This window comes from Sprattus sprattus (genome assembly GCF_963457725.1).
Source record: "Sprattus sprattus genome assembly, chromosome: 8".
Classification (NCBI taxonomy): Eukaryota; Metazoa; Chordata; class Actinopteri; order Clupeiformes; family Clupeidae; genus Sprattus; species Sprattus sprattus.
The window spans coordinates 33,411,237-33,423,528 of record NC_137927.1 but is presented as its reverse complement, the minus strand read 5'-3'; the positions used below and the strand labels follow the sequence as shown (position 1 = coordinate 33,423,528).

The following is a 12,292-nucleotide window of genomic DNA, read 5'->3' as shown; positions in this document are numbered from 1 at the left end:
CACACACAAGTCTGCAGTTTCCATACCCACACATACGCATGAGCGTACACACAAGCACACACACTAGTCTGCAGTTACCATACCCACACAAGCACACAAGCACACACACACACACAAGGATGCGGTTACCATGGTATCCAGGCCCAGCGTGAGCAGCATGAGGAAGAAGATGATGGCCCAGAAGGGCGACAGGGGCAGTCTGGTGAGGGCTTCTGGGTAAACCACAAAGGCTATGCCAGGACCTGGAGGGAGTCACAGAACACACACACACACACACACACACAGAACACACACATGTCTATAACATCCAACCGTTAGAACACACACACGTCTATAACATCCAACCGTAAAAATTCCCTGGCACTATGATCAACACTGACTCTGTGTAATGCCCATGTAATGCCCATGTAATGCCCATGTAATGCCCATGTAATGCCCACGTAATGCCTGTGTAATGTACCCATGCTGGCCGTCTATAATTTGCTCTCGCCGGGTCTCACAACTCTGACACTTAATTTCTATTTCAAGGCACAAGAGGTCTGTCACATGCAGTGTGATCACGCCACACGAGGCCATTCACACTGAGCACACACACACACACACACACACACACACACACACACACACACACACACACACACTGGCAGAAACACTTGATTAAGCCTTGATACAGCTTGATTGTGTTTGCAAACTGTGGCTTTGCGCCATATGGGTTATATGATTCATGATCTGTAAATAACTGAAACTCTTCTGGAACTACTGATAAAACCTACATCTCAGAAGTCACACACGTCATACACAGATGCCTTTGTGCAAGTTAGGCAATCCAGACTTTTCTCATTTGTAGTTCCACGTTGGTGGAACGATCTGCCTAGCACTAACAGAGCAGGGGCGTCCCTCTCTACCTTCAAGAAGCTTTTGAAGACCCAACTCTTCACACAAGCACCTCCCTTCCTAAACTGGCACTTCGGCAAGTGCTTAACTTGCACTTACAGCAGTCACATTCTTTCTATTTAGTTTTATTTTGTTTATTTTTATTTTCCTATGTAAAGTAGTATTTATCGTTACACCAGGGTTCTAATGCTCCTAGCTTGATTGTTCTCTCCCTCGTACGCCGCTTTGGACAAAAGTGTCTGCTAGATGACTAAATGTAAATGTAAATGCCTTTGGTTACCTACATCTCACACACGTCACACACAGATGCCTTTGGTAACCTACATCTCACACACGTCACACACAGATGCCTTTGGTTACCTTCATCTCACACACGTCACACACAGATGCCTTTGGTTACCTTCATCTCACACACGTCACACACGACACACACACATGCCTTTGGTTACCTTCATCTCACACACGTCACACACAGATGCCTTTGGTTACCTTCATCTCACACACGTCACACACACATGCCTTTGGTTACCTTCATCTCACACACGTCACACACACATGCCTTTGGTTACCTTCATCTCACAAACGTCACACACGACACACACACATGCCTTTGGTTACCTACATCCCTCACACGTCACACACGTCACACAACCACATGCCTTTGGTAACCTACATCTCACACACGTCACACACGTCACACACGACACACACACATGCCTTTGGTTACCCACATCTCACACACGTCACACACGTCACACAACCACATGCCTTTGGTTACCTACATCCCTCACACGTCACACACAGATGCCTTTGGTTACCTACATCTCACACACGTCACACACACATGCCTTTGGTTACCTTCATCGGCCACCTTGTCTATCGGCACCTTCAGCTCGTGGGCCATGAAGCCGATGACAGAGAAGATGACGAAGCCTGCGAATATACTCGTGGCACTGTTGGTGCAGGTCACTATGATGGTGTCCCTGAGGATGGGAGGAGGAAGGGTTAGGGTTAGGGTTAAGAAGAGAAGAGAAGAGAAGAGAAGAGAAGAGAAGAGAAGAGAAGAGAAGAGAAGAGAAGAGAAGAGAAGAGAAGAGAAGAGAAGAGAAGAGAAGCAAATATACTCGTGGCACTGTTGGTGCAGGTCACTATGATGGTGTCCCTGAGGAGAGGAGGAAGAGGAAGTCATACATGGATGCCATTCCACACTCTTCTGACGGAACTATAGATAGAGATACCCTGCAGAGATATCCACTAAGGGCTCTGAAACTCGCCCAAGGAATTAGAAACTAAACCAGCCAAACTTTGATAATTATTCAAACCAAATATCACAAAGCAGCAACATCTGTAACTCTGCTCGAAATAGTCCATTTTTGGAATTTTCAGGCTCTAAGTGGCATGGATAAAATGAACCCACACAAGTCTGACGTCCTATATTCCTGTGTCTGGTGATTGGGATGTTTTTAACTGGGCCAAGGTGATTTCTGTTTATATTGATAACTAGTGCCCTCTAGTGGTCCAAGGAGGAACTACACTCTTAACTTGCATATACTGTACTGAGTACTACTGGTAGGGTCAGTATTTGTGTCTGTGTACTACTCTTAGGGTCAGTATTTGTGTCTGTGTACTACTGGTTGGGTCAGTATTTGTGTCTGTGTACTACTGGTTGGGTCAGTATTTGTGTCTGTGAACTAGGGTCAGTATTTGTGTCTGTGTACTACTGGTTGGGTCAGTATTTGTGTCTGTTAACTACTGGTAGGGTCAGTATTTGTGTCTGTGTACTACTGGTTGGGTCTGTATTTGTGTCTGTACACTACTCTTAGGGTCAGTAATTGTGTCTGAGTACTACTGGTAGGGTCAGTATTTGTGTCTGTGTACTACTGGTTGGGTCAGTATTTGTGTCTGTGTACTACTCTTAGGGTCAGTATTTGTGTCTGTGTACTACTCTTAGGGTCAGTATTTGTGTCTGTGTACTACTGGTTGGGTCAGTATTTGTGTCTGTGTACTACTGGTTGGGTCTGTATTTGTGTCTGTAGACTACTCTTAGGGTCAGTATTTGTGTCTGTATACTACTCTTAGGGTCAGTATTTGTGTCTGTGAACTAGGGTCAGTATTTGTGTCTGTATACTACTCTGAGGGTCAGTATTCATGTCTGTATACTACTCTTAGGGTCAGTATTCGTGTCTGTATACTACTGGTAGGGTCAGTATTTGTGTCTGTGTACTAGGGTCAGTATTTGTGTCTGTGTACTACTGGTTCGGTCAGTATTTGTGTCTGTGTACTACTGGTTCGGTCAGTATTTGTGTCTGTGTACTAAAGAGGTCAGTATTTTCTGAGCTCACTGAAAGAACACACAGCCAGTCAGGTATGAAAATGGAGCGGCTTGTTTTTCCTTCTGAAAGGAACTGGGTGAATGTAGACATAGACAGAGAGACTTTTTCTATTGTAGATTTACTAAAAGAAGTGATGCTGGCAGAGGGATTTAAACCAAAGTGCAGGTCATTCAGATAAATACAAGCCCATCTTATTATCAAGCACTTGCCCCGGCCCTGAGACGGCAGAGATACCCCCTGCCCTGAGACCGCAGAGATACCCCCTGAGACGGCAGAGATACCCCCTGAGACCCCAAAGACACCCCCTGCCCTAAGACCCCAAAGATACCCCCTGAGACCCCAAAGACACCCCCTGCCCTGAGACCGCAGAGATACCCCCTGGGCTGATACGGCAAAGATACCCCCTGGCCTGAGACCCCAAAGATACCCCCTGAGACCCCAAAGATACCCCCTGAGACCCCAAAGATACCCCCTGAGACCCCAAAGATACCCTCTGAGACCCCAAAGATACCCTCTGATACGGCAAAGATACCCCCTGAGACCCCAAAGATACCCTCTGAGACCCCAAAGATACCCTCTGATACGGCAAAGATACCCCCTGAGACCCCAAAGATACCCTCTGAGACCCCAAAGATACCCTCTGAGACCCCAAAGATACCCCCTGAGACCCCAAAGATACCCTCTGAGACCCCAAAGATACCCCCTGAGACCCCAAAGATACCCTCTGAGACCCCAAAGATACCCCCTGAGACCCCAAAGATACCCCCTGAGACCCCAAAGATACCCCCTGAGACCCCAAAGATACCCTCTGAGACCCCAAAGATACCCTCTGAGACCCCAAAGATACCCTCTGAGACCCCAAAGATACCCTCTGGGCTGATACGGCAAAGATACCCCCTGAGACCCCAAAGATACCCCCTGAGACGGCAAAGATACCCCCTGAGACCCCAGATAGCCCCTGAGACACCAAAGATACCCCCTGGCCAAAGTACAGTAACCAAAGATGGAAAGCTATTTCCTGATCTGCGATAACAAAGCAAAGCTTTACAAGCAGCCATAGGGAAGAAAAGATAATAGGCTACTGAGGACTTAAGTTACCTATAGCAGTTATTGTGGAACTTGTTGTAGGACTTAAGTTACCTGTAGCAGTAAGCCTACTGAGGACTTAAGTTACCTATAGCAGTTATTGTGGAACTTGTTGTAGGACTTAAGTTACCTGTAGCAGTTATTGTGGAACTTGTTGTAGGAGGAGAGAGTGATGAGTCCACCCCAGGCCGCCGACAACGAGAAGAAAATCTGGGTTGCAGCATCCTTCCAAACCTGCAGAGGGCGCAAGGGAGCTTATGCAGCAGTGCTCACAGAGAGAAGAAGGAGACATCACTACTAGCCGCCCACACAGGGGAAACCCCAGCACCACAGAGGGGTACATGGAGGGATGGGCAGGGCAAGGAGGGGCTGTTACACCTGCCCTTATTAACAACAAGGTGCCCTTTCTTATTGAAGTGGAAGCAAACAGATTAGTCATTATAGTACAAGGCCATATAAGACTCTTCAATACCATATAAGATCATTCAGGACCATATAAGACCCTTATTATTATTATTATTATTATTATTATTATTATTATTATTATTATTATATAAGACCCTTCATGGAATGGACATTTCAGTGAACACACCACTAGTCAACCCCCACTTATGCAAATGCACCCATGTCTCTGCTGAAGGGTTTCTATGCCACAGCTGCACGACGGTAAGTAATATGTGTATCTCGTACTGTATGTAAAGGCTGGTTCATGGTGCTATGTAGGAAAAGTGTTATTTTATGAACAGCTTATATAAAATAATAATATACAGTATGTAACAAATATACTATTATATCTCGATAACACTGGTAGCTATATAATAATAACACACTGGTATCTATATAAGCATACAACACCGGTATCTATATAATAATAACACACTGGTATCTATATAAGCATAAAACACTGGTATCTATATAAAAATAAAACACTGGTATCTATATAATAATAACACACTGGTATCTATATAAGCATAAAACACTGGTATCTATATAATAATAAAACACTGGTATCATATAGGCATACAACACTGGTATCTATATAATAATAAAACACTGGTATCTATATAACAATAAGACGCTGGTATCTATATAGGCATACAACACTGGTATCTATATAATAATAAAACACTGGTATCTATATAATAATAAAACACTGGTATCTATATAGGCATACAACACTGGTATCTATATAATAATAAAACACTGGTATCTATATAATAATAAAACACTGGTATCTATATAATAATAAGACGCTGGTATCTATATAGGCATACAACACTGGTATCTATATAATAATAAAACACTGGTATCTATATAAGCATACAACACTGGTATCTATATAATAATAAAACACTGGTATCTATATAATAATAACACACTGGTATCTATATAATAATAAAACACTGGTATCTATATAATAATAACACACTGGTATCTATATAATATTATAACACGGGTAGATGGAATTATAACACGGGTAGATGGAATCCACCATTCTGAGAGTTAGTTCCGGGGTGTGCTATATTCTACGGTATAGTAACTGTACGACCTGTTTTCATCTACCTGAGCGTTCCATATCATTACGCACTCAAAAGGAAATATCTATCCAAGATGGCGGCGTGTTGTGGCTAATGTAGTGGGGAATGTTTCATGTGAATTAAGCTATCTACACGACTTTTTATATGTCTAAATTGACTCGGTTAGTTGTTTCTGTGCTACGCCAATGTTGCAGAGTATTGAAAGTCTTTACTGAAAGTCTCGAATATTATTTGTAGTTGACTTTTAGCGCTTAGACCAAAAACCCATTTGAAACACACGTAGCTTTTGTGCTAGGTCTAACAGACGTTAAGTTCCCAATGCTATTTGTCTGTTGCATAGCAACAGCCACACAAAGGGGGACTATTTTCTCTTGGCTACTGAAATGCGATACACAACGTTTGGTGTCTACAACTTTTTTTGTGCTGAAAGGCAGCTTACTGTTTACTTTAATTGTACTTAATATTTATAAAGTCGCTGGCAACCGTGTTATAAAAGCAATAAGGTACTCGAGTCAGTACGGTATCGTCAATAATGTACTTGTTCGAGGGTTTGCCGGCCCTCCGCTGCGCGTCGGGCCTAACAACTCCCTCGAACAAGTACATTATTGACGATACCGTACTGCCTCTCGAACCTTATTGCTTAAATAACACACTGGTATCTATATAATAATAAAACACTGGTATCTATATAGTAATAAAACACTGGTATCTATATAATAATAAAACACTGGTATCTATATAATAATAACATACTGGTATCTTTATAATAATAAAACACTGGTATCTATATAATAATAAAACACTGGTATCTACCTTTGCATCGATGAGCTTCTCCCACTTGGGCGTTATGAAGTACATGATTCCATCGTACGCCCCAGGCAGAGTGATGCCCCTGATGAGCAGGATGACCAGGACCACGTAGGGGAACGTGGCAGTGAAGTACACCACCTGCACATTGAAACACACACACACACACACACACACACACACACACACACACACACACACTCAGTGAAGTACACCACCTGCACATGGAAACATGCCAATGCTGCTGTATTTGAGAAACGTGACTCATGGTGCAGTCTGTGATTTCTGTGATGAAAAGTTCAAATGCTTTTAGACATACAATGATGGTGTATATCTGAAGGATAATAGTTGATGATTATGTCTGTATCTTCTGCATTTGTTGAAAATTCAGAGGACCCAGACAGACCCCTGACAAGGGTTAAAACAGAGAGTGTGTAAATGGCACAGTATGATTGAGGAACCCTGCTATCGTGCCTTTAGCTACATCCAACACTTACATTCACCATCATCATTTACACGTCCAGAAGCTTTTACATTTTTGTCCAGTACTTACTGCATCTTTAATTTAGAAGTGAAGCATAATATAGGATCATGTAATGTACATCATAAGAAGTTGGTACTATTTATCTATCTATGCTTTTTTTAAGAAAACTTTGTGATGTAGTAGTCTCTCCAAATTATAGGGATTGCATTAGCCTTCTCTATCTGGTCCTGCAGTTGCGAAACAAACCATATGATCAGATCTGCAATGTGTGTAACAATCCACTAGATGGAGCCATTGTCTACTTTTTCTGTCACTCCAGTCCCTGCGCTCCTCTGATCACGTTATCTGTTGGTGCGCATTGCCCAGGCTGCAGAGTTTGGCCATACGTTGAATAGGGTGATTAAAGGCTTAATTTCCTTTAGGCCTGTTATAAAGTGTGTGTGCCTAAAGGCCGCCAGAATGTCAGGGATGAATCAGTACACACTATTCCATCAGTAGTCTACAGAAAACAAGAATGTGAACCGCTGACTTACCTTTCCTGATGACTTAATCCCCTTAGCCAGAGAGAAGTAAACTATGACCCACGCCAGAAACAGGCTCAGGGCCAGAGGCCAACGGATATCACCCGGAAACTCAATTCCTTTGGAAATGTGCAGCACATTGTACCTGATTAAAGACAATTGATAGTCAGCTTGTGGGGCATTAGTGGTAGATATTCAATATGGCAAAACATTTAACGTATTTTCTTCATAGAGCCCTGAGTTATTCGGGCTACAACGACGTATTTTTAACATGAAGGCCTACAGATTTCCGCCTACTTGGTTTACTGAAAGGGTTGCCTAGGTTATTTTCTGTAGTATGCTTCATGCAAAATGCTGGCAAACCATGCAAAATCACATAGGTTGTAGGTTAGGCCTACTTTGGTCAAACATATTACCATTCCCTAAAAGTGCCTCTATTAGGCCCTATTTATTTATTTATTTATTTATTTTTAAACTCCTGGCTACATTCCACTAAACAGTTTTGACTGATTCACTTACTTGATTGATTCACTTACTTGAAGTATTCCTCGCTGGGACTTACATATGTATGGTTCTCATTGCCTGTCATGTTTAAAAGTCTGCTCAGATTGCCCATGGTATTAGCAGACAGGCAATACGTGGAGTTCTTTATAGATGTAATGTTCCTATCCCGAAGGATACACGTATCTGTCACAACGAGACACCCACAAGTAAGGCAATGTCTATTTTAAACAGGACAGCTCATTAAAATAGCTCACAAAAACAGGTTTACAGATAAAACAGCTGGACATGCTGAACACAACAGTGCTTTTCAAATAATTACAATTGTATTGCTTTCCGAAACTGCTCTGAAATAAATGCCGCATTTCTAAACAGGAAATTATGAAGGCTGTACACATAGAAATACCCAGTAAGGCCAGAGGGGGGCGATCAAACACACTGCGGCAGTGCAGGAACGTCTTACAGTAAATTTGTCAAGCAAGCATTTTTTCTGCTGAATTCACTGAAACAAAATATATATGCCTTTGCTGATTTGCTTAATTTAAAACGAAACTTTTTCGATTAATTTCGATAGATGACGCATTATTACGAACATCAACATATATTTTGAGTCCACACATCATACATTTGCTAATATTTATGCTAAACGTGTGGTAGACTATCCTACTTTTGTATCCCCAACCGTTACTGTAAAACTGATTGAGAAATAAATATAGGCAATATACTCTACTATAATACTTCCTTTAAATTGGGCCAACTTTGCATCTTAAAAAGACAGTGCCATCAGATCAAATATACAATATTATACAATCATGTGTGTTTATGGCTTAGCAACGTGTTTCTACCTCTTAGAAAAATCTGTACAAAACTCAGCCAGACAAATTGCAGGTTACAGTGTGTCAGTGTAAGAAGGTTAGTGTAAGCCCAGAGGTGTGTGAGGACAGGTTGCGCATTGCGTATTAGTAAAGGAAAAAAACGCGCCGCTCATCCTTACCTAATAGCAGCATGTCTTTGTCTTTACAGTCCACGGTGTTCCACTCGTTCTTACAAGTAGCCCATGGCAGTGAGCCCTTCAACGAAGCGAACAGGTAGTACAGTGTCCAGCACATTATAATGTTATAGTATATGGCTATCAAGACAGATATTATCAACATGGCAATCCCGCAACCTAAAATAAACGAATGAGACGAGATATATTAATTACTCTTAAGCAGATACAACGTCCACTGCCATTAATCATTAACACTCACAGATTGGGTGTATTTCAGTTTTATTTTTTTCCTAGTGAGGAGTTGAGATAACATTCAACTTGGGAAAGAAAACTTTTCAGACAGTGGGAATGCAGTTTACCTTGCAGTGCTGGGATGGCTTTCCATACAGACACCGGGCCTTGACTGGAAAATTGACCTATGGCTACCTCCAATAAAAATATCGGAATTCCAGCGATGCACAACATTGTCAAGTACGGTATCAAAAAAGCACCTATATGGAGACAAAAGATACTGAAAAAAACAAACAAATCGAATGGCGTACTAGACTGAAACTATAAGCTTGAAAAACTTCGTTTGTGAAAATGTTTAGCATATTTGGACATACAGCATACAGGACTATAGACACAGCAGTGAACTGCATTGCTGTAAATCCATAATGAATCCCCAAAACAAATTAATCTCAATCTTTCATTTAAAAGGTAGTAAACTGGTATTGCCGCGTCAAAAAAATGTATTTGACGATTTAATAATTGTCAATAGATATAATAACAACACTAATAAATACACATAATAATAAATAACAACAATTAAATAAACATAATAATAATAATACAATACAATTCAAATATTTTATAATACCATCATTGTGGGACATCATGGTCAGCAAAAACTAAAGCAAAGTTTGCATTCAAATGCATTTTTGGAACGAATATAACTCATTTTAACCATATTCCTGATGCCATAAAAGGACATTACGATACAGTAGGTGTTTCATACGGTCAGATGTGCAAGGTGTTCAAAGGCAGGTCAGAATATGTGTTTTCAAACTTGGCGTTTATAATCATGACTTTCGTTCCACCCATGGGTACACTTTTGGCTTATGTGGTCCATCTTGTATGCAGTACTACATTACACAATTTATTCGCGTTTCCAGTTGTAGCCACGAATGTCCTGCTGGCTTCCCTTACCTCCTCCGTTCTGGAAAGCAAGGTAGGGAAATCTCCAGACATTTCCCAAGCCCACTGCATAGCCAACCATAGACAGGATGAAATCCATTTTACTAGACCAGTTTCCCCTGGCCTTATTCTCATCGCCACTATCGTCATCATCGTCATCCTCCTAGGGGAAACAGTTGATTTCACTAATAATAATAATAATAATAATAATAATAATAATAATAATAATAATTCATTTTTATTTGTAACGCTCTCTTCATTCAGAAGAATCTCAGAGTGCCAGTAGGCATGATCCTACCCAAAGGCTGCATACCCAGCATTCCTTCATGCGAAATACGCAAGTCAGCATAATACACAGCAGTTAAGAACATCATATTTGTAACATTTCTCGGCATAAGAAGACGGTAAAATACATTTGTTACCAAGATTTGCTCATAGAAGCGTCAACATGTGAAACGGATAACTGTTAATTTGGACTGAAACGGCCACATGAGAATTGTTCAATAAGATACTGCAGCCTTATGTAATGCACTATCCACCAGCACAACTGGCCCACCGAAACTGATCCCTGTTGGGGAACCAGAAACTCAGCGCAAACCTTCACCTGGACTGGACTAGGCTACCGGGAGGCAATTTGAAAGCATGAAACAAAATTCGATAAACAAAAAGTGTAACTTACAGTGTAATACAATACAAAATGCGTGTCTTTACATTTTTCCTAGCTTACAACCATTTTCTTAATGTGAATACCGTCCAGTTCAATACTACAGTACACACACCAAACGGTTAGTTATTCGATAAAAGCCAGGTGTCTTTGTCTCAGCAGGACAATTCTTTTTCGTGTTCATAAGGCAAACAAAGGTGCTCTTATAGGCTAACGGGGAGAATAGTGGCAACCACAACAAAGAAATCTACCAAACCGTTTGCAAACCAGTGAGCTTTCACGAATACAGTGTCAGTAGAAAAAAAAACAGTATCGCGTAAATTGAAGGGACATCGTATTAGAACATGTAGTAGAGCTACTCCAAATGTGCTGAGATAGCACAACGCAGCGGAACCTTATTACGGCTGCGCACAACCAGTGAGAAGCATGACACAAATCCCAATACGAATGCTGTGCAATAACCTCCTAGAACGCAATGCAGAACATATAAAACACGGACTCAAACACTTTCGTTCTGGTCCTAGAGGCTTTTCCTATATACATAACACAACATCTGGATAACTGAATACCCCCCCCCCCCCCCCCCCTTCAATTCAACGTTAATTTACAACAACTTACCCCTGTTACTGTGCCAGGCATAACAGACGTATTGCCATCTGTGCCCAGGATGATGGTGGTCTGGCTCATAGTGGTCCAATTGCCGGTGGCATTGTTTTGATCCATAGTGCTTCTCATGGCACCTTGATTAGCCATGGCATCGGGCATAGCTCTCCCGTGAACGGGTGTACCATCCGTCTGAGTCGGCGCCGAACCACCGGAATCCATGTGGAGAGCAGAATTAACGGGCACCGGTGGTGCCGCGTTTTTAAACGTCCCATAGACCTTATTGGAATCCGTTTCCCCAGGTTTATGTTCTGCTGGGCAGATAGTTTTCCTTTCGTTGGCCGGCGGTGGCTGTGGCGCCGGATGCGAGGAGTCGGAAGGTAGGTTATGGCCATTCTCTGGTTTGTTGGTTGTAACTCCAACCGCCACCTCCGGCTGGTACGGTGAGCCAAACCCAGCGGGACTGTTTGCAGGTTGTCTCAACATATCTTTTTGATCGGAGAAATCCTAAAACAATAGACCTAGTAATTAATAGGCTGATATTTCAAAAAAACAAAAAAAAGCATACAATGCAGAGTAAAAAAAATATGACCAGTTCAGTCAAAAAGTTCTAGCTCAATGAATAGGCTAAATTCGTGACCAATGCTGAATCACCATAACATTTGAACAATAACTGAACAAATTGCATTTTCTC

The 12,292-nt window shown here is 41.7% G+C and overlaps 1 protein-coding gene across 1 annotated transcript in view; it reads right to left on the bottom strand.

Annotated features, from left to right (window-relative positions):
- The window catches only part of slc6a5 (solute carrier family 6 member 5), a gene marked incomplete at both ends in the record, with an annotated part of 22,022 nt that extends 9,938 nt beyond the window's left edge, over positions 1–12,084 (bottom strand). Inside the window, 10 exons of the mRNA XM_080843583.1 lie at positions 130–242; positions 1,753–1,877; positions 4,444–4,547; positions 6,665–6,799; positions 7,676–7,808; positions 8,200–8,350; positions 9,159–9,332; positions 9,515–9,646; positions 10,344–10,488; positions 11,614–12,084. Of these exons, the coding sequence (XP_080699709.1) occupies positions 130–242; positions 1,753–1,877; positions 4,444–4,547; positions 6,665–6,799; positions 7,676–7,808; positions 8,200–8,350; positions 9,159–9,332; positions 9,515–9,646; positions 10,344–10,488; positions 11,614–12,084 (1,683 nt within the window). The remainder of the gene's footprint in view (positions 1–129; positions 243–1,752; positions 1,878–4,443; positions 4,548–6,664; positions 6,800–7,675; positions 7,809–8,199; positions 8,351–9,158; positions 9,333–9,514; positions 9,647–10,343; positions 10,489–11,613) is intronic.
- Positions 12,085–12,292: the final 208 nt, after the last annotated feature.